Raw genomic sequence first — 21,330 nt, forward strand, 5'->3', positions numbered from 1 at the left:
AGTAATGATAATGTAACACTATAGCCTACATTATAATTACTTCTATTAGTACATACATACATAGTAGAACAACTAAATGCTGGGCGTTTGTTTTGTTTTCTTTTGTTTGCCTTGATTTGCCTTGTTTTTGACTATATTTATATTTACATATAAGTAATTATTATATCACTGTATTGAACAGTTATTAAAGTAGGTATGTGTGTTTTATAAGTAGGTTTATTGAAATTCGTCTTGTTTAATGTAAGAATGTATGTAGATTCAGGGTTAGGACTGGATAAGTTTTTATTTCAATCCTACTCCGTTTGGAACATGTTGGTGGATCCGTGAGATCTGACCAAAAAAAAGAAAAAGGTAAATCCTGTCTCTGGATCTCTGTCTTCTCCAGCGGTCCAGGTGACACCATGACGTCCCCCTGGACCTCCCTGCTACTGGGACTCCTGCTAGGGGGGGGCAGCGCGTCCCCCCGGGACACCAGCGCGTCCCCCCGGGACACCAGCAGGCCCAACTTTGTCCTGATGATGGTGGACGACCTGGGAATCGGAGATCTGGGCTGCTATGGAAACAAGACTTTGAGGTAAAACTGGATGTTATTTCAATATTGTTAGTCTTAAGCCAAGGACACACCAACCCGACGTCGCCCACTGTCGGCCAACTGCTGTGTCGCCTCGCGTCGCCTGGGTCGGGCTCAAAAAGAAGCACTTTGACACACCGCAAAGACGACAACGGCCAACTAGCACGTACATTCTGCGCAGTCTGCGTTTCAATTTGCTGCAATGTTTTCGGAGAAGAGCCGCCGGTCCGGGGCACAGCAGCAGCTCACGTACAGACGTGATCGCCAGGTCAACCTGCACCGTCGTCCCGGGGAGAAACCTGCAGCTCTGTGGAGAATTACCCCTGGCTGAAATAAATCATTTAGGAAGATAAATGTTGGTTTAATAGATGAAATCTAACAGTTGTAGCTACGCCTGTTAAGAAATTTGCTCCGAAAATTTCGGGATTTCTGCCTGTCGGCTCTGGAGCTGATTTATGGTTCCGCGTTAAATCAACACAGAGCCTACGGCGTAGGGTACGGCGTACGGCGCGACATGTCGAATCGGCTGAAAAGCTGCCGACGGGCGGTCGACCTGTGGCGACGTGCGGGACACACCGGGAAAACTAGGCTGACAGACGCACCGACGCTCATCGACGGCCCGAAAATCGGCTTGGTGTGTCAGGGCCTTTAGGCAACGTTTCTACGTAGCCGGGTATTTACAAAAACGGATATTTCCCCCTCTACGTTTTGAATAATACCATCATTTCCAGGAACCTGCATAAATATCTGTTAAGCTGCTATGAGCAGCCAGACCTACAGGGGGCAGTGTAACGAGAAGATAAAGTCATGCTAGCCAATCAGAATCCTGGAAAAAAACATCAACAAATGACACGAGTAACTTCCAGTTACTTCCAAAATGAACGAGAGTCTTTCGTTTGGAGTGACTGAGAAGTGGAGTTACTTTTAAGTGTGACTTTAGAATATAAAACAGGTAAAATACAAGAAAATATTGACGGTGGCCAAACAAATTGTAAACACAGGTCGCACACATGACGCTGGTGACGTTTCTGTTGCATAACGTGACGTTCTGAAGCCTAAATGTTTCTCTCCGTTTACAAGCAAACGTGAAGACGGGGTTTTTGCAAATCTCCACTTTGGCCGGAGTTTTCGGAAATTATGGTTTTTGGAGACTTTGAGCTTCGTTTTCGTGTAAATGAACAGCCAAAACGCATGAAAACACCACAGTTTTTGCTACGTGGAAACAGGGTCTAAAGGTCTTAGAGAAGACGGAAGTAAAGACAGGACTGGACAAACCGTCTAATATCATGCATGGGTCTGAAGAGTACGGAGAGAAAATCAAAACCTTTGTGTGTGTGTATTATTAGATTTGTGCGTAATTTGCTCAACGTTACGGAGAAAGCGCTAATTACGAATTCAAAAAGCCTCCTACACACACACATCCTAAAATACGCACAAATGGTTTTTCTATGGAGGTAGATTTGTTTCTTAATTATTCAATCAAACAATATATTTTTAATTAAAAGAAAATTCACTTCAATCGAAGAAAAAAAGTGTTTGAATGCAAAAAAAATATTTGAGACTCAAAAAAATGCATTTGAACACTGTTTTTCTTTGATTGGAAATGTTTTCTTTGATAGAAGTTACGTTTTTTGTTTGAAGCAACTCAAAACTGCGCAAGAGTATTAGGGCCAGGCAGGAGAAAAATAAAAATAATATTTCAGAGGAGGAAGATTTTTTTCAAAAAAAGACGAAATGTCGAGGAAAAAGCCAAAAGTTCGAGATTAATGTTGAAGTACAATTTCGAGAAAAAAGTAAAATAATGTCGAAGTACAATTTCAAGAAAAAAGTCAGATGTTGAGAAAAAAGTCAGAATTTAGTGAATAAAGTTGAAATGTTGAGAAATGTTGAGAAAAAAGGCGAAATTTCGACTTTATTCACTATATTTAATGTTTTCTTGAAATTGTATTTCAACATTAATCTCGACATTTCGACTTTTTTTCAAAGTGCACAATGAAAAAAAAAATCTTCCTCTCAAATATTTTTCCTGCATGGCCCTAATACTCTACTACAAAACCATTTGAGCGTATCTAAAGTTTTGTGTGTGTATCAGGTGATTTGTGCACGCGTTTTTAACGATTACTGTGTTTAGGAGGCTTTTTGAATTCGTAATTATCGTTTTCTCCGTAACTTTGAGCAAATTACGCACATATCAGATAATACACACAAATGTTTAGAGTGTATTTTCTCCCCATAGAAGAGAAACTACTCTCTACCAGGCGGCAAATATTTAAATTCCTGCTGCAAAGCTGCATTTTCTAGTGAGGGGGATAATGGAGACTGAGCAAGGGACAACATTCGGTCTTCAGTTCAACATGAAAGTTCCTTGAATGACCTCTAAGTGTTCGGCCCCCGAAACCTCTCGTAATGGTTGAATTTTAAGAGCAGACTGATCAAACAAAGAGGTTCAGCTGCACTAAAATAAATAAATAAAATAAACCCTGAGGACGTCCAGGAGAGTCCAGCAGGTCCGGCTCATTTAAGCACAAATACTCATTTAATGAAGCAGGATCTCCATTCTATTCACGTCTTTGTCAAATGTGTCTTCTGGAGCGAGTTTATAATATATGCTTTTGGAATATAAATAAGTAATTTACTTCTCAGAGTTGTTTGAGCTTTAGAGGTCAAAAGGCTGGAGCGCATTATTATAGAGCTGCTGCAATCTTTAATTGAGTTATTAAACATTAAGAGTCCCTCGAATTTCTCTCACTTAAATCCACCTACTTGTACTGCGACGGGTAAAAGTACAAACACTTTCATCATAGTGTAATCTGCTGCAAACGCTGTAGCAAAATCATGTGTAGTTAAAACTAGAGATGAGCTGCAACCAGCGGCCGTCAGACGCCCACCGGACGCCGCTTTTTTACTGATTGGGTGCAGATCCTTCCGTGTTAAAAAAACGCATTTGTGAATTGAGTCACGTCAGGAAAGTCTCAAAAGTCACACACAAATCCAGCGCAGCTTACAGACAAAAAAACGTTTGTAAATCAGGTTATATTTGTGTATGCATCAAAAATACATTTGTGTATCTTGTCCTACACACGTGTGAATTGTTCTGTGCATTTGTGGATCGGTCTGTGAATTTGTGGATCGGCGTGTGCATTTGTGGATCGGTCTGTGAATTTGTGGATCGGCGTGTGCATTTGTGGATCGGCGTGTGCATTTGTGAATCGGTCTGTGCATTTGTGCATCGGTCTGTGCATTTGTGAATTTTGTCCTGTGCATTTGTGGATCGGTCTGTGCATTTGTGGATCGGTCTGTGCATTTGTGGATCGGTCTGTGCATTTGTGGATCGGCGTGTGCATTTGTGGATCGGCGTGTGCATTTGTGGATCGGTCTGTGCATTTGTGGATCGGCGTGTGCATTTGTGGATCGGCCTGTGCATTTGTGGATCGGTGTGTGCATTTGTGGATCGGCCTGTGCATTTGTGGATCGGTCTGTGCATTTGTGGATCGGTCTGTGCATTTGTGAATCGGTCTGTGCATTTGTGGATCGGCGTGTGCATTTGTGGATCGGCCTGTGCATTTGTGGATCGGTCTGTGCATTTGTGAATCGGTCTGTGCATTTGTGGATCGGCGTGTGCATTTGTGGATCGGCCTGTGCATTTGTGGATCGGCCTGTGCATTTGTGGATCGGTCTGTGCATTTGTGGATCGGCGTGTGCATTTGTGGATCGGTCTGTGCATTTGTGGATCGGCGTGTGCATTTGTGGATCGGCCTGTGCATTTGTGGATCGGCCTGTGCATTTGTGGATCGGTCTGTGCATTTGTGGATCGGCGTGTGCATTTGTGGATCGACCTGTGCATTTGTGAATCGGCCTGTGCATTTGTGGATCGGCGTGTGCATTTGTGGATCGGCGTGTGTATTTGTTGATCAGCCTGTGCATTTTTGAAGTTTGTCCTGTGCATTTGTGGATCGGCATGTGCATTTGTGGATCGGTCTGTGCATTTGTTGATCGGCGTGTGCATTTGTGGATCGGTCTGTGCATTTGTGAATTTTGTCCTGTGCATTTGTGGATCGGCGTGTGCATTTGTGGATCGGTCTGTGCATTTGTGAATTTTGTCCTGTGCATTTGTGGATCGGCGTGTGCATTTGTGGATCGGTCTGTGCATTTGTTAATTTTGTCCTGTGCATTTGTGAATCGGTCTGTGCATTTGTGGATCGGTCTGTGCATTTGTGAATTTTGTCCTGTTCATTTGTGGATCGGCGTGTGCATTTGTGGATCGGTCTGTGCATTTGTGAATTTTGTCCTGTGCATTTGTGAATCGGCGTGTGCATTTGTGGATTGGCCTGTGCATTTGTGGATCGGCCTGTGCATTTGTGGATCGGTCTGTGCATTTGTGGATCGGCGTGTGCATTTGTGGATCGACCTGTGCATTTGTGAATCGGCCTGTGCATTTGTGGATCGGCGTGTGCATTTGTGGATCGGCGTGTGTATTTGTTGATCAGCCTGTGCATTTTTGAAGTTTGTCCTGTGCATTTGTGGATCGGCATGTGCATTTGTGGATCGGTCTGTGCATTTGTTGATCGGCGTGTGCATTTGTGGATCGGTCTGTGCATTTGTGAATTTTGTCCTGTGCATTTGTGGATCGGCGTGTGCATTTGTGGATCGGTCTGTGCATTTGTGAATTTTGTCCTGTGCATTTGTGGATCGGCGTGTGCATTTGTGGATCGGTCTGTGCATTTGTGAATTTTGTCCTGTGCATTTGTGAATCGGTCTGTGCATTTGTGGATCGGTCTGTGCATTTGTGAATTTTGTCCTGTGCATTTGTGGATCGGCGTGTGCATTTGTGGATCGGTCTGTGCATTTGTGAATTTTGTCCTGTGCATTTGTGAATCGGCGTGTGCATTTGTGGATTGGCCTGTGCATTTGTGGATCGGTCTGTGCATTTTTGAATTTTGTCCTGTGCATTTGTGGATCGGCGTGTGCATTTGTGGATCGGCGTGTGCATTTGTGGATCGGCGTGTGCATTTGTGGATCGGCCTGTGCATTTGTAAATCGGTCTGTGCATTTGTGGATCGGCCTGTGCATTTGTGGATCGGCGTGTGCATTTGTGGATCGGCGTGTGCATTTGTGGATCGGCGTGTGCATTTGTGGATCGGCGTGTGCATTTGTGGATCGGCGTGTGCATTTGTGAATCGGTCTGTGCATTTGTGGATTGGCGTGTGCATTTGTGGATTGGCGTGTGCATTTGTGAATTGGCGTGTGCATTTGTGGATTGGCGTGTGCATTTGTTGATCGGCCTGTGCATTTGTGGATCGGTCTGTGCATTTGTGGATCGGCGTGTGCATTTGTGGATCGGCGTGTGCATTTGTGGATCGGTGTGTGCATTTGTGGATCGGTCTGTGCATTTGTGGATCGGTCTGTGCATTTGTGAATCGGCGTGTGCATTTGTGGATCGGCGTGTGCATTTGTGGATCGGCCTGTGCATTTGTGGATCGGCCTGTGCATTTGTGGATCGGTCTGTGCATTTGTGGATCGGCGTGTGCATTTGTGGATCGGTCTGTGCATTTGTGGATCGGCGTGTGCATTTGTGGATCGGCCTGTGCATTTGTGGATCGGCCTGTGCATTTGTGGATCGGTCTGTGCATTTGTGGATCGGCGTGTGCATTTGTGGATCGACCTGTGCATTTGTGGATCGGCGTGTGTATTTGTTGATCAGCCTGTGCATTTTTGAAGTTTGTCCTGTGCATTTGTGGATCGGCATGTGCATTTGTGGATCGGTCTGTGCATTTGTTGATCGGCGTGTGCATTTGTGGATCGGTCTGTGCATTTGTGAATTTTGTCCTGTGCATTTGTGGATCGGCGTGTGCATTTGTGGATCGGTCTGTGCATTTGTGAATTTTGTCCTGTGCATTTGTGGATCGGCGTGTGCATTTGTGAATTTTGTCCTGTGCATTTGTGAATCGGTCTGTGCATTTGTGGATCGGTCTGTGCATTTGTGAATTTTGTCCTGTGCATTTGTGGATCGGCGTGTGCATTTGTGGATCGGTCTGTGCATTTGTGAATTTTGTCCTGTGCATTTGTGGATCGGTCTGTGCATTTGTGAATTTTGTCCTGTGCATTTGTGAATCGGTCTGTGCATTTGTGGATCGGTCTGTGCATTTGTGAATTTTGTCCTGTTCATTTGTGGATCGGCGTGTGCATTTGTGGATCGGTCTGTGCATTTGTGAATTTTGTCCTGTGCATTTGTGAATCGGCGTGTGCATTTGTGGATTGGCCTGTGCATTTGTGGATCGGCCTGTGCATTTGTGGATCGGTCTGTGCATTTGTGGATCGGCGTGTGCATTTGTGGATCGACCTGTGCATTTGTGAATCGGCCTGTGCATTTGTGGATCGGCGTGTGCATTTGTGGATCGGCGTGTGTATTTGTTGATCAGCCTGTGCATTTTTGAAGTTTGTCCTGTGCATTTGTGGATCGGCATGTGCATTTGTGGATCGGTCTGTGCATTTGTTGATCGGCGTGTGCATTTGTGGATCGGTCTGTGCATTTGTGAATTTTGTCCTGTGCATTTGTGGATCGGCGTGTGCATTTGTGGATCGGTCTGTGCATTTGTGAATTTTGTCCTGTGCATTTGTGGATCGGCGTGTGCATTTGTGGATCGGTCTGTGCATTTGTGAATTTTGTCCTGTGCATTTGTGAATCGGTCTGTGCATTTGTGGATCGGTCTGTGCATTTGTGAATTTTGTCCTGTGCATTTGTGGATCGGCGTGTGCATTTGTGGATCGGTCTGTGCATTTGTGAATTTTGTCCTGTGCATTTGTGAATCGGCGTGTGCATTTGTGGATTGGCCTGTGCATTTGTGGATCGGTCTGTGCATTTTTGAATTTTGTCCTGTGCATTTGTGGATCGGCGTGTGCATTTGTGGATCGGCATGTGCATTTGTGGATCGGCGTGTGCATTTGTGGATCGGCCTGTGCATTTGTAAATCGGTCTGTGCATTTGTGGATCGGCCTGTGCATTTGTGGATCGGCGTGTGCATTTGTGGATCGGCGTGTGCATTTGTGGATCGGCGTGTGCATTTGTGGATCGGCGTGTGCATTTGTGAATTGGCGTGTGCATTTGTGGATTGGCGTGTGCATTTGTTGATCGGCCTGTGCATTTGTGGATCGGTCTGTGCATTTGTGGATCGGCGTGTGCATTTGTGGATCGGCGTGTGCATTTGTGGATCGGCGTGTGCATTTGTGGATCGGCGTGTGCATTTGTGGATCGGTCTGTGCATTTGTGGATCGGTCTGTGCATTTGTGGATCGGCGTGTGCATTTGTGGATCGGTCTGTGCATTTGTGGATCGGTCTGTGCATTTGTGGATTGGCGTGTGCATTTGTGGATTGGCGTGTGCATTTGTGAATTGGCGTGTGCATTTGTGGATTGGCGTGTGCATTTGTTGATCGGCCTGTGCATTTGTGGATCGGTCTGTGCATTTGTGGATCGGCGTGTGCATTTGTGGATCGGCGTGTGCATTTGTGGATCGGCGTGTGCATTTGTGGATCGGTCTGTGCATTTGTGGATCGGTCTGTGCATTTGTGGATCGGCGTGTGCATTTGTGGATTGGTCTGTGCATTTGTGAATCGGTCTATGCATTTGTGAATCGGTCTGTGACTTTGTGAATTTTGTCCTGTGCATTTCTGGATCGGCGTGTGCATTTGTGGATCGGTCTGTGCATTTGTGAATCGGCGTTTGCATTTGTGGATCGGCCTGTGCATTTGTGAATTTTGTCCTGTGCATTTGTGGATCGGCATGTGCATTTGTGGATCGGTCTGTGCATTTGTGGATCGGCGTGTGCATTTGTGGATCGGCGTGTGCATTTGTGAATTTTGTCCTGTGCATTTGTGGATCGGCGTGTGCATTTGTGAATTTTGTCCTGTGCATTTGTGGATCGGCGTGTGCATTTCTTACTCATGAGACTGATCTAGCTCCATAGCTACCAAACGCTGCCATGTTGGACATCACCCTGCCATCAAACCACTCTAAAAGTGTCTAAAACCTCTCACACTCACCCATCCTGATCGGCTCTTCCCTGTGATTGATTGCAGGACCCCCAACATCGATCGGTTGGCCCGGGAGGGCGTGAAGCTGACCCACCACATCGCTGCAGCCAGCCTGTGCACCCCGAGCCGGGCGGCGTTCCTCACGGGACGATACCCCGTCAGATCAGGCAGGTTTACCCTGCAGAGCCGACACCCACTCAGGCGGGGCTTTATTTTCTTTTCTCATCGAGCTGCTTCTGCATAATTTAAAGGGCCAGTTGATTATTCAGATACTGACCATATTGCCACTGTGTCCATCCGTGTAGCTCTTTTTTTTTTTGTCTGCATATATATTAATGGTTAATACCATGTTGGTAAAAACCTGAGGCATACATATATGTATGCCACAATATTTAATACTCTTATCTTTCTCTCCTCCAGGTTTAGCTGGTGATTTGCGACCGGGGGTGTTTATATTTAACGCAGCGTCCGGCGGTCTTCCCAGGGAAGAGATCACCTTGGCCGCCGTCGCCAAACAGCAAGGCTACGCAACGGCGCTGATAGGTGAGCGGGTACGACGGGTCATGAGTTGTTTTTGTCAGCCTGTTTCAGTTTCAGTTTTAGTTTTAGTATAGTCTTTGGGTCCAGTTATCATTTTAGTTTTTATTAGTTTTAGTCACGTTCATCCTCCTTTTAGTCGTGTCAAGTTTCAGTCGACTAAAAGTCTGAGCATTTTAGTCTGATTTTAGTCAGAATTGTCCAGGACCATTTTCGTGGTCTCGTTTTAGTCAAAGATTGTATTTAGCCAAACCCATTTTACAATTCAAACAAGGTTATCTTATTATTATATTATTGTTACCTCATAGACTTTAGAATACATTCATTCCAGATACAGAAGACTCTAATTTGAGTTTACAACCTATTTATTTTCTTTTTCAACGACACATTGGGTTTTCTTTTCCACGTCTTTGTAGGAAAGTGTATCCAAAGATCTAAAGAATAAACTGATTTAAAGACTAAACCAGAGGAAACTACTGAAAACATGGAGATTAAGGATCTTGGGTGGACAGAATGTAACAGGGTGGACAGAATGTAACTGGGTGGACAGAAGAGTAACAGGGTGGACAGAATGTAACTGGGTGGACAGAAGAGTAACAGGGTGGACAGAACGTAACAGGGTGGACAGAACGTAACAGGGTGGACAGAAGAGTAACAGGGTGGACAGAACGTAACAGGGTGGACAGAAGAGTAACAGGGTGGACAGAACGTAACAGGGTGGACAGAAGAGTAACAGGGTGGACAGAACGTAACAGGGTGGACAGAAGAGTAACAGGGTGGACAGAACATAACAGGGTGGACAGAAGAGTAACAGGGTGGACAGAACGTAACAGGGTGGACAGAAGAGTAACAGGGTGGACAGAACGTAACAGGGTGGACAGAAGAGTAACAGGGTGGACAGAACGTAACAGGGTGGACAGAAGAGTAACAGGGTGGACAGAACGTAACAGGGTGGACAGAAGAGTAACAGGGTGGACAGAACGTAACAGGGTGGACAGAAGAGTAACAGGGTGGACAGAAGAGTAACAGGGTGGACAGAAGAGTAACAGGGTGGACAGAACGTAACAGGGTGGACAGAACGTAACAGGGTGGACAGAACGTAACAGGGTGGACAGAACGTAACAGGGTGGACAGAACGTAACAGGGTGGACAGAACGTAACAGGGTGGACTTCACACCAGTAATCAATAACATGCAATTTTATTTACTGTACAATTATGTCTTGCTGCTTTTAATGTCGATGTAAAGCACTTTGAATCACCTTGTGTTGAATTGTACTTTATAAATAAACTTGCCTTGCATGCGTGCACAGATACAAATGAAAGGATGCTTCTAGTGGAGCAGATAAGTCACATAATCGTGCATTTGGTGATACAAGCCTGAAAATTGGCATGAGCAGTCTCCATGTTGGTGGCCATCTTGAAAAATGGCCGCCAACTTGAAATTTCAAGTGGCCCGGACAATTTTCTTGTCAAGTTTTCATGCTCGTATCACCAAATGCACGATTCTGCCTAAAATCGACTCTTAGCCGCTCCACTATTCTGGTCTCCAGGTAAATGGCACCTTGGTCTGAACTGTGAGAGCAGTAACGACCACTGCCACCACCCCAGCGTCCACGGCTTCGACTACTTCTTCGGGATCCCCCTGACCAATCTGCGGGACTGCCAGCCCGGACAGGGCACCATCTTCCAGCTCCAGAAGTACCTGCCGTACCGGACCCTGGGACTGGTGTTCGGTACTGCCGTGGTGCTGCACTGGTGCGGGGTCGTCCCTCTCCGGAGACGGCTGCTGCTGGTCCTGCTGGTTCTGCTGGTCGCCGCCGCCGCGCTGCTGGCAGGATTCATCCAGATCTTCCCCAACCTCAACTGCCTTCTGTTCCGGGACCATCAGATCGTGGAGCAGCCGTTCACGTCTGAAAACCTGACGCAGAGGATGACGCGGGAGGCCGTGGACTTCATGGAGAGGTGCGTCTGTTGTTTATCGCAGGGGTCGGCAACCCGCGGCTCTAGAGCTGCATCCGGCTCTTTAGCGCCGCCCTAGTGGCTCCTGGAGCTTTTTCAAAAATGTTTGACCTTTTTTTTTTCTTTTTTTCTTCTTTTGTTTTTTCATTTTTTTCTTCTTTTTTCTCTTTTCTTCTCTTTTTCCTTTTTTCCTCTCTTTTCTTCCTTTTTCCTTTCTCATGAAATTTCAACATTTTGACTTTTCTCGACATTTCAATTTTTTCTCTAAATTTTGACTTTTCTGGACATTTCGACTTCTTTCTCAACATTTCAACTTTTTTCTCGACATTTCAACTTTTTTCTCAACATTTCAACTTTTTTCATGAAATTTCAACTTTTTTCTCTAAATTTTGACTTTTCTCAACATTTCAAATTTTTTCTCGACATTTTGACTTTTTTCTCAAAATTTTGACTTTTTTCTCAACATTTCGACTTTTTTCTTTACATTTCGACTTTTATCATGAAATTTCAACTTTTTTCTCAACATTTCAACTTTTTTCATGAAATTTCAACTTTTTTCTCTAAATTTTGACTTTTCTCAACATTTCAAATTTTTTCTCGACATTTCAACCTTTTTCTCAACATTTCAAATTTTTTCTCGACATTTCAACCTTTTTCTCAACATTTCGAATTTTTTCTCGACATTTTGACTTTTCGCAAAATTTTGACTATTTCCTCGACATTTCGAAATCACAACCCAGGACTGAGCGAGCTGGCGTCGGCCAGAAAGAGGCCTTGTCCTGTGTCAAATCATGACAAAAAAGGAGACGAAAATGAAAACGAAATGGTTGGAAAAATGTTCAAACCCCATTTCAGAAGATAATGCAGTTACCTGAAACTAGTTAATGTCTTTTGTTGATGATACAAACCCAAGATATGTCATATTGGAGAGTTTCAGGCCTGTCACACACACAGGGAAACTAAAAGTTGCTTCAGGGGTAATTTAGAGCGAGTTAGGAGGTGAAAGGAAGGAAAATATTAACGTCAGCAGTCGATTATAATGATTTGGTCAGAAAGCAGCATCCATAAAAAGCTGAACTGTTGAGAAGCAAAGATGTGACGGGACGTTAATCGCTGAATCATAGTTGTGTCGAATGGATCTGCATATTTCTGCTTTACATAATGATACTCAAGGATTTAAGGGTTCTGGAGAGAACTGGACACCCTGGGCGGTAGTAGAGAAAAAAGTTGAAATATTGAGAAAAAAGTCGAAATGTCAAGATTAATGTTGAAGTACAATTTTGAGGAATAAAGTCAATGTTGAGAAAAAAGTTGAAATGTCGAAAATAATGTTGAAGTACGATTTAGAGAAAAAAGTCGAAATCTCAAGGAAAAAAATCGAAATGTCGAGAAAAAAGTCGAAATATCAAGATTAATGTTGAAGTACAATTTTGTGAAAAAAGTCGAAATGTCGAGAAAAAAGTCGAAATATCAAGAAAAAAGTCGAAATGTCGAGAAAAAAGTCGAAATTTCGAGAAAAAGTCAAAATTTTGACTTTATTCACGAAATTTCGACTTTTTTCTCGAAATTGTATTTCAACATTAATCTCAACATTTTGACTTTTTTCTCGTCATTTCGACTTTTTTCTCGAAGTGCAGAATGAAAAAAAATCTTCCCCCTCTCAAATATCTTTTGTCCTGCATGGCCCTAATATTCTTCCGTATGGAAGCAGACAACGGATTAACAAACTTGCAGAAAAATCTTTCAACTAATATTTTGCAAAGTCAGACTCCCTGGTCTGGACTTCATGGTCCAGTCCTGCAGACAGCAGTTTTTCAGGAGCTGTAGCCCATCACGTTACCACGGTAACCACGTGGTTTAGCTTTACAGTATGAAGCTACACAGGTGCAATTACTGCAGACAATTAATGAAATTTTAAATTAAAATTAATGGGTGTGGCCTAACGGCTCAACAGCGCCCCCTAGAAAACTTTGTGCCTCAAGCCCCACAATACGGTTTTACGTACATCCCCGAAAATCGGTACACACCTGTATCATGTCGCAACTTAAAGAAAAGTCTCCCAAAAAGTCTCCCAAAAAGTTTCCCAACAGGAAGTCGGCCATTTTGAATTTATTTATAATTTTGGCGCAATTTATGCCATTTCTTCGGCCGTTTCTTCGCCCCGAACGTAACGTGCACCCAGGTGTGTTATACATCAAAATGTGCGTCTCAATCCTGCGACTACACGCATTACTTTTCTCAGTCAAAAGCGTTACCGTGGCGACGATAGACGCCAAAAAGCGCGCCCACCCTTCACCTGATTGGTCCATATTTGATAGATCCTATTTTCTGCCATAACTTTTGAATGGTTTGACATAAAGAGTCGTGGGTGGTGTCATCGGACTCGGTTTTGAGTCCTTGACCTTTATTGGTGGAAATTGCACGCGCGAGGGCCCGTTCATCGCTGCTTACAGCTTTAGTTTTCTTTTTTATTCAAATGTTCTTGAAAGGAAAGCTGGTGTGAATTCTCATCATTTATTTGAACGTGTTTTCTTCTGTTCCTGCAGAAACTCGGCTCGGCCGTTCCTGCTGTTCTTCTCCTTCGTTCAAGTGCACACGGCCATGTTTGCATCCGCAGCCTTCAGAGGAACCAGCCGCCACGGCATCTATGGAGACGCCGTCCACGAGGTGGACTGGAGCGTCGGTGAGTCGGCGGTGACCAGTTTGACTGATGGGTTATTATGGGCTGGCCAAGTAGTGGCATGACCATATTGCAATCGTCCAGAATGGCCCAAGGGGCAATGTTGCTAGCATTTTGCTAACAAGCTAAAATCGCAAAAGTCCCACTGTGCACCAGCGGGTGTACAGCATGACCCCGCTCTGATGTGGAAGAACAAAATCCACAAAAAACGAGGAAAAACATGAAAATGAAGGCGACATATTAGTATACAGAAAAGCATGCGAGTCGAGAATGTCGAGAAAAAAGTCGAGATGTGCCTTTTTTCTCAACATTTCAACTTTATCCACAAAATTTCGCCTTTTTTCTCGACATTTCGACTTTTTTCTCAACATTTCGACTTTTTTCTTGAAATTGTACTTCAACATTTTTCTCGACATTTCAACTTTTTTCTCGAAATTTTGACTTTTTTTTCTCAACATTTCGACTTTATTCACCAAATTTCGCATTTTTTCTCAACATTTCAACTTTATTCACGAAATTTCGCCTTTTTTCTCAACATTTCGACTTTTTTCTCGAAATTGTACTTCAACATTTTTCTCGAAATTTTGACTTTTTTCTCAACATTTCAACTTTATTCACAGAATTTCGCCTTTTTCCTCAACATTTCGACTTTTTTCTCGACATTTCGACTTTTTTCTCGACATTTCGACTTTTTTCTCGACATTTTGACTTTTTTCTCGACATTTCGACTTTTTTCTCGACATTTCGACTTTTTTCTCGACATTTCGACTTTTTTCTCGACATTTTGACTTTTTTCTCGACATTTCGACTTTTTTCTCGACATTTCGACTTTTTTCTCGAAATTGCGACTTTTTTCTCGACATTTCAACTTTTTTCTCAACATTTCGACTTTTTTCTCGAAATTGCGACTTTTTTCTCGACATTTTGACTTTTTTCTCGAAATTGCGACTTTTTTCTCGACATTTCGACTTTTTTCTCGACATTTTGACTTTTTTCTCGACATTTCAACTTTTTTCTCGACATTTCGACTTTTTTCTCGAAATTGCGACTTTTTTCTCGACATTTCGACTTTTTTCTCGACATTTCGACTTTATTCTCGAAATTGCGACTTTTTTCTCGACATTTCAACTTTTTTCTCAACATTTCGACTTTTTTCTCGAAATTGCGACTTTTTTCTCGACATTTCGACTTTTTTCTCGACATTTCGACTTTTTTCTCGACATTTCGACTTTTTTCTCAAAATTGTACTTCAACATTAATCTCGACATTTCAACTTTTTTCTGGTAAATAAATACATAAAAGTAAATAAATAAACTATGGAAAGTCCCAAACCCCAAATGCAACATGACTGTTATTTATCTTGTGCCAGAGCTCAGAGCTTCACCTGCTCCAGCCTGAGGTCGTAAGGTGAACCCGGTATCGTTTCATCCTCACACCGTCGGGGACGACACAATCTTTACACCATAAAAGAGATTGATTCATGCTCACCTTAGAAGTAAAAGTTCAGAGCTCAAAACCCTGCAAGTGATCGGGACCGAAAAACGGTACTAGTTTCTTCTGAGCGGAGTCAGATTTTGGTCCGCGGGTCGAGGTCGTCACGTGATCCCGCTGCACCAATAGGAAGTTACTAGTAAACACAATAGATTAATATTAATAACCCAATATCAGCTACAGTTTGTCACCTCCACGACACGTATCGTGACGTTTTTGTATCGCAAAATTTCATGGCACGATATATTGTTACACCCCTAAGAGTAACGCAGCAAAAAAGGTGTAACAACATGTGATGTTGTGTTTCCTCAGGCCAGGTGATGCAGACGCTGGAGCGGCTGCAGCTGAGAGACGACACCCTGGTGTACCTGACCTCCGACCAGGGGGCTCACCTGGAGGAGGTTTCTGCTGGGGGGGAGGTGCACGGAGGGTGGAACGGAATATATAAAGGTACCTAGTCGACTTCTCAAGACCGAGACCCGTCTCCACATGGAGGTAGATTTGTTTCTTAATTATTCAATGAAAAAAGAAAGATTGCTTCAATCAAAAAAATGTATTTCAATCAAAGAAAAAAGTGTTTCCCCATTGGTCAGACCATAGACAGACATGTTTGAATGACAAGTGTCTCCACCAACGTCTACAGCCTCCCGACTTTGTCCAAAATGTTCTCGTTTGTTTGTGCTGCCCCGCCATTATATGTTGAAACAGTAGCAATATCAGCTAAAATTAAAGCTGCAAGCAGCGATGAACGGGCCCTCGCGCCCTGGCCGACTTCCTGTTGGGTTTCGGCCATGGCGCCAAGAGACTTTTCTTTAAGTTATGACATGATACAGGTGTGTACCGATTTCCGTGCATGTACGTCAAACCGTATTGTGGGGCTTGAGGCACAAAGTTTTCTAGGGGGCGCTGTTGAGCCATTAGGCCACGCCCATTAATGCAAACCATTAAATATTAAATTTTTCGCATCAAAATGAGCATAGTTGAATATTACTACTATTAATATTATTATAATGATGTTGTAGTACAACGCGTCCCGGGTTTTTCAATGCTGTAATGATGTCTGTACGATAAACCGTTGCCTAGCAACAAGCGTCCAAAATAAAATGAAATTTTTTTTTAAATTTAAAGTTAAATATCGCAAAAAACATAATAAACAGCATGATGAGGTTGTACGGTCCTTTAGTGCCAATCGGGCCGAGTGTTTGTAAATTTGAACGATGTCTCTACGATAAAGTCCGGCCGAGCAATAAGCGTCCGAATTTTCGCCTTTTTTTTTTTGCTTTTTGGCATCTAGCGTTGCCACGGTAACACTTTTGACTGAAAAAATTAATGGCCATCGAGGCACGATGGAGATGCAGCTAACGATGTATGCCATGCATGGGGCGCATAGATGGACGAAAAAAGCGTGCAGAATAACAATAATAATTCAAAATGGCCGACTTCCTGTTGGGTTTCGGCCATGGCACCAAGAGACTTTTCTTTAAGTTACGACATGATACAGGTGTGTACCGATTTTCGTGCATGTACGTCAAACCGTATTGTGGGGCTTGAGGCACAAAGTTTTCTAGGGGGCGCTGTTGAGCCATTAGGCCACGCCCATTAATGCAAACCATTAAATATCAAATTTTTCACCAGGCCTGGCTTGGTGCAAAATTTGTTGACTTTTGGGACACGTTTAGGGGGAAAAAAGGCCCTCATTTCGTCGGAAAAATAAAAATATCGAGAAAAACGAGAAAGAAAATTCCTACAGATACAACAGAGTCTCAAAACTGGAAAAAACACCCAACGAGCAGTGATTGTCCTTTTCTCCCGTCGTCCTCGGAGCAGCAGGGAAGTCCACTAACTGGGAAGGAGGGATCCGCGTCCCGGGCATCGTGAGCTGGCCGGGCCAGATCCCCGAGGGGGCGGAGATAGACGAGCCCACCAGCAACATGGACCTGTTCCCCACCGTGGTCCGGCTGAGCGGAGCGGAGCTCCCGCGGGACAGGTGAGTATTCTGTTTTTTTACTTTTCTGTACTCTTTTTTTTATCATGCATGTTTGAAATAAAATCTTCAAATAAATGGCCCTTTACTGTCTGGTTTCAGGGCGATCGACGGCCACGACCTCATGGACCTGCTGCAGAACAAGGTGCAGAGATCCAGCCACGAGTTCCTGTTCCACTACTGCAACTCCTACCTGAACGCTGTCCGGTGGCACGAGCCCAACAGTGAGTCCCAACGCCATCACATCCAGTTCCTGGATGTATTATTACAGTGTTTTACAGTTTTATCTGATCTCGAGTGCGTTTACATGGGAAGTTTAATTCCTCTTTAATTCAGAATTCAAATTAAAGGAGCATGAGGCAGGATTGTGGCAGGATTTATGAAAAAAAATCTTATACGTTTTAAGTTTTCTAGTAATAATGTCAGATGAAGCGTTCCAAACCAAAAAGAATGTTTCCTCTAGTGTATCTCTCCTTTGCCTTGAACAGGCTGTGTGCTGCAAAATGTGCTGCAATTCAGGCCCAAATTTCCCGCGCTGGGCTATCACTAATTCCGTTTTAAATTAATCCCGCCCTGCGTCCGTAATCCCATACTTCCACCCTAATAAGTATGCAAAATGAGTATGCAACATTTTTTAGTGCGTCCGAAACATTAGTACGTACTCAATAGTATGTACTATCCATACTCATTCTGGAGATTGATGGACACTAGCCGAGCAAAAACTTCCCACAATGCAATGCAGGGGTGTTTGGTTGCTAAGTGATACGTATATGTCATGAGTATAATATTAAGTATAATAATATTATTATATAATATTAATATTATAATATTTGTATTTAATAATATTATATATTGTAATCTTGTTTGGGCCAGGATAAACGGGAAAGAGCGGAGCGGTGCTGCTACTGCTGCTGTTACCATGGTAACAGCTGCTACTGCTGCTGTGACACGTCACTTCCTCCCAACGGCAGGAAGTGACGTGTGCGCTCTGAGTAGTACGTCCGAATTAATGCACACTACTGATATTTACTCAAAAGTGTGCCGAACTTAAGTATACTTTTTAGTATATACTGTTTAGTATGGCATTTCGGACGCACCGATGGTCTTTCTTTCTGCTCGTTCCCTCACCCGTCCGTCAAGTTGTAGCGGCTAAGTTTGTTTTTCTTCCGGTAGTTTAACTTCCGGTCCCCCCCCTATCCAATCAGAACCTTCCCAACCCCCAGACCTGGAGAGGAATTGGATAAAGTTGATCAAACGTGTTTTCCATGTAAACCTCAATTCGGAATTACTATTTCCATGTAAACTAGAATGAAAATAGTTTAACTGGGAATAATTAATTCCGAATTCAAAAACATCATGTAACCGTGGCCACTATGGTGTAGATCCAGCAGGTCCTGGTTGTAGTGCAGGAGATAACCAAAACAATCCTTCAGTTTGTGATACAAGCATGAAATTTGGTGCACACATCCATTTTTCAAAATGGCCGCCAGAAACAACTCTTTTTATATGACTTGGGGACATAATATGATATTTTGGACATATTTACCACATATAGTACTTGGTAGATATCTCTTGGATAATTGAAAAGTTGTCATTTAATATTCAAGATGGCCGCCATTTTTTAAAGATGGCAGCCATCATTTGTGTGACTGTCTGATATGGATGATCTTGGTGTCTAATCAGTCATTATTTATGATGCAGAAATCAAATTTGAAACATTGGAATTGGCCAGAAGCTTCCTTTTACCTCAAAACTGAACATGACAACTGTTTCTTTCATGATAACAGCCATATTAGCCAAAATAAAATATATACCGTAATTTCATGAAAATGGATCTATTATACATAAAAACAAACTTTGAACTTATAAACCCAAAAAAGATCCTCATATCTGTTAGAACTGAACCATCTAATGAATGGATAAGTAATAGAGTGGATGTTTAAGCTCAGCCAGGGCAAACTGGTAACTCATTTCCACTAATCACTCATTAGAAAACACTTGTTTCTGGCAGCCATTTTGAAAAATGGCTGCCATGGGCGCCATGTTGAAAATTCACAATGGCTCCACGTCCATATCTTTTGGGGAAAACTTTGGCTATTTGTACCAAATGTCATGCTTGTATCACAAACTGAACGATTCCTATACATTTTATAGCTAAACAGCTGGACTATAGGGATCTTTTCTCAGGACTGTCTCTTCTCTCCCGTCTCCAGGCAGCTCGGTGTGGAAAGCTTTCTTCTTCACGCCGAACTTCCACCCGGAGGGCCGGGCGGCGTGTTTCCACACCCACGTCTGCTTCTGCACGCCGGCCTACGTGACCTTCCACGACCCTCCGCTGCTCTTCGACCTGTCCCGGGACCCGGCGGAGAGCCGGGCCCTGACCCCCGACACGGAGCCCAACTTCCAGCGGGTGCTGGCGGCCATGACGGCGGCCGTGGAGACGCACCGCGGCTCGCTGGAGCCGGTGGAGAGCCAGCTGACGGCCGGCAGGCTGATGTGGAAGCCCTGGCTGCAGCCGTGCTGCTCCACGCTGGCAAAGCTCTGCCAATGCAGCCACGACCAGGATCGGTAGTGATCCCTCCGGGGACCGAGCCGGGACCTTAGGGATGGGAATTGATGAGATTTTTACAATTCCGATTCCATTTTCAATTCTGTTTAAAGATTCAATAGAGCGGGGGTTGGCAACCCGCAGCTCTGGAGCCGCATGCGGCTCTTTAGCGCCGCCCTAGTGGCTCCTGGAGCTTTTTCAAAAATGTTTGACCTTTTTTTTCCTTTTTTTCTTATTTTTTTCCTTTTCTCTTTTTTTTCTTCGTTTCTTTCTTTCTCGAATTTCGACTTTTTTCTCAACATTTCGACTTTTTTCTCGAGATTGTTCTTCAACATTAATCTTGACATTTCGACTTTTTTCTCAACATTTTGACTTTTTTCTCGAGATTGTACTTCAACATTAATCTCGACATTTTGACTTTTTTCTCGAAATTTTGACTTTTTTCTCGAAATTTTGACTTTTTTCTCGAAATTTTGACTTTTTTCTCAAAATTTTGACTTTTTTTCTCTAAATTTTGACTTTTTTCTTGACATTTCCACTTTTTTCTCGACATTTCCACTTTTTTCTCGAGATTGTACTTCAACATTAATCTCGACATTTTGACTTTTTTCTCTAAATTTTGAATTTTTTCTCTAAATTTGGACTTTTTTCTCTAAATTTTGACTTTTTGTCTTGACATTTCGACTTTTTTCTCGACATTTCGACTTTTTTTCTCGAAATTTTGACTTTTTTCTGACATTTCGACTTTTTTCTCGACATTTCGCCTTTCCCCATTTGTCTTCATTCTAAGGCTGATACAAGACTTCATTTTCATTCATTTGCAGCTCCAGACATATTTGTTTTTGGTGTTTTTGGTCCAATATTGTAGCACTTTGAGATTCATGAATGGAAAGTGCGTTACAAGTTAAATGCATTATTATTATTATTATTAATACGGCTCTTTCATCATTTTGGGTTGCCGACCCCTGATCTAGAGGGTCTGCATTGACGTCACTTTCCCCCTTACTCGCACTGAGTGGCAAAAACAGCTGCAACTAGCGGAGAAGACGGGATAACAGCAGATCATTGGCTTAAATTAAAGGCCGCTGCAGCCACGACCACGACCGGTAGAGCCATCAAGCTGGTCACTTCTGACCCGGGTTGGACTGTTCCAGACGTCAACACAACCCTTGATTTGAATCCTAAACATAGAACAGTCTGTATTCGTGCTGTTTGATGCCGATCAGCCTCTAAGCTCACGCACGGGTTTGAAGGTTCTGGTTAAATCCCGTGGAAGTAAGATGTCATTTATAAATATGTGGAAGTGAAGAAACAAGATCGTAAATTCTCAGCACCAAATCATTCCAATCACCTGATTCAACCACGTTTGTGTTTCTTTCACCGAATCACCGGATTTAATGACACCGTCTGCAGGAAATAAAAGTGAAGACACATGAATGAACCTGTTTTTGTCTTTAGTCGGGTTTTCTCTGCGTTTTCCAGATCAGTCTGGTTGGTTCTGATCTGGTCTTGGTACAAGTCTGATTTACT

General features: G+C 43.3%; 1 protein-coding gene across 1 annotated transcript; it reads left to right on the forward strand.

Annotated features, from left to right (window-relative positions):
- The first annotated feature begins 390 nt into the window (after positions 1 to 390).
- Positions 391 to 19,824, forward strand: sts (steroid sulfatase (microsomal), isozyme S). Its single transcript, XM_061715781.1, has 9 exons — positions 391 to 574; positions 8,646 to 8,767; positions 9,021 to 9,143; positions 10,689 to 11,100; positions 13,644 to 13,780; positions 15,581 to 15,718; positions 17,096 to 17,255; positions 17,355 to 17,476; positions 19,466 to 19,824. The coding sequence occupies exons 1-9, from the start codon at positions 402 to 404 to the stop codon at positions 19,822 to 19,824; spliced, it is 1,746 nt and encodes a 581-aa protein (XP_061571765.1). The 5' UTR covers positions 391 to 401.
- The last annotated feature ends 1,506 nt before the right edge of the window (positions 19,825 to 21,330 follow it).

The sequence above is a fragment of the Cololabis saira genome, chromosome 24, assembly GCF_033807715.1.
Source record: "Cololabis saira isolate AMF1-May2022 chromosome 24, fColSai1.1, whole genome shotgun sequence".
Lineage (NCBI taxonomy): Eukaryota > Metazoa > Chordata > Actinopteri > Beloniformes > Belonidae > Cololabis > Cololabis saira.

Excerpts from the sequence above, each read along its gene's own strand:
- sts (XM_061715781.1), top strand. The coding sequence starts at position 402 with ATGACGTCCCCCTGGACCTCCCTGCTACTGGGACTCCTGCTAGGGGGG. Across the intron at positions 11,101-13,643 it reads GCCGTGGACTTCATGGAGAG|AAACTCGGCTCGGCCGTTCC; the intron begins GTGCGTCTGTTG and ends CTGTTCCTGCAG. Across the intron at positions 15,719-17,095 it reads GTGGAACGGAATATATAAAG|CAGGGAAGTCCACTAACTGG; the intron begins GTACCTAGTCGA and ends TCCTCGGAGCAG.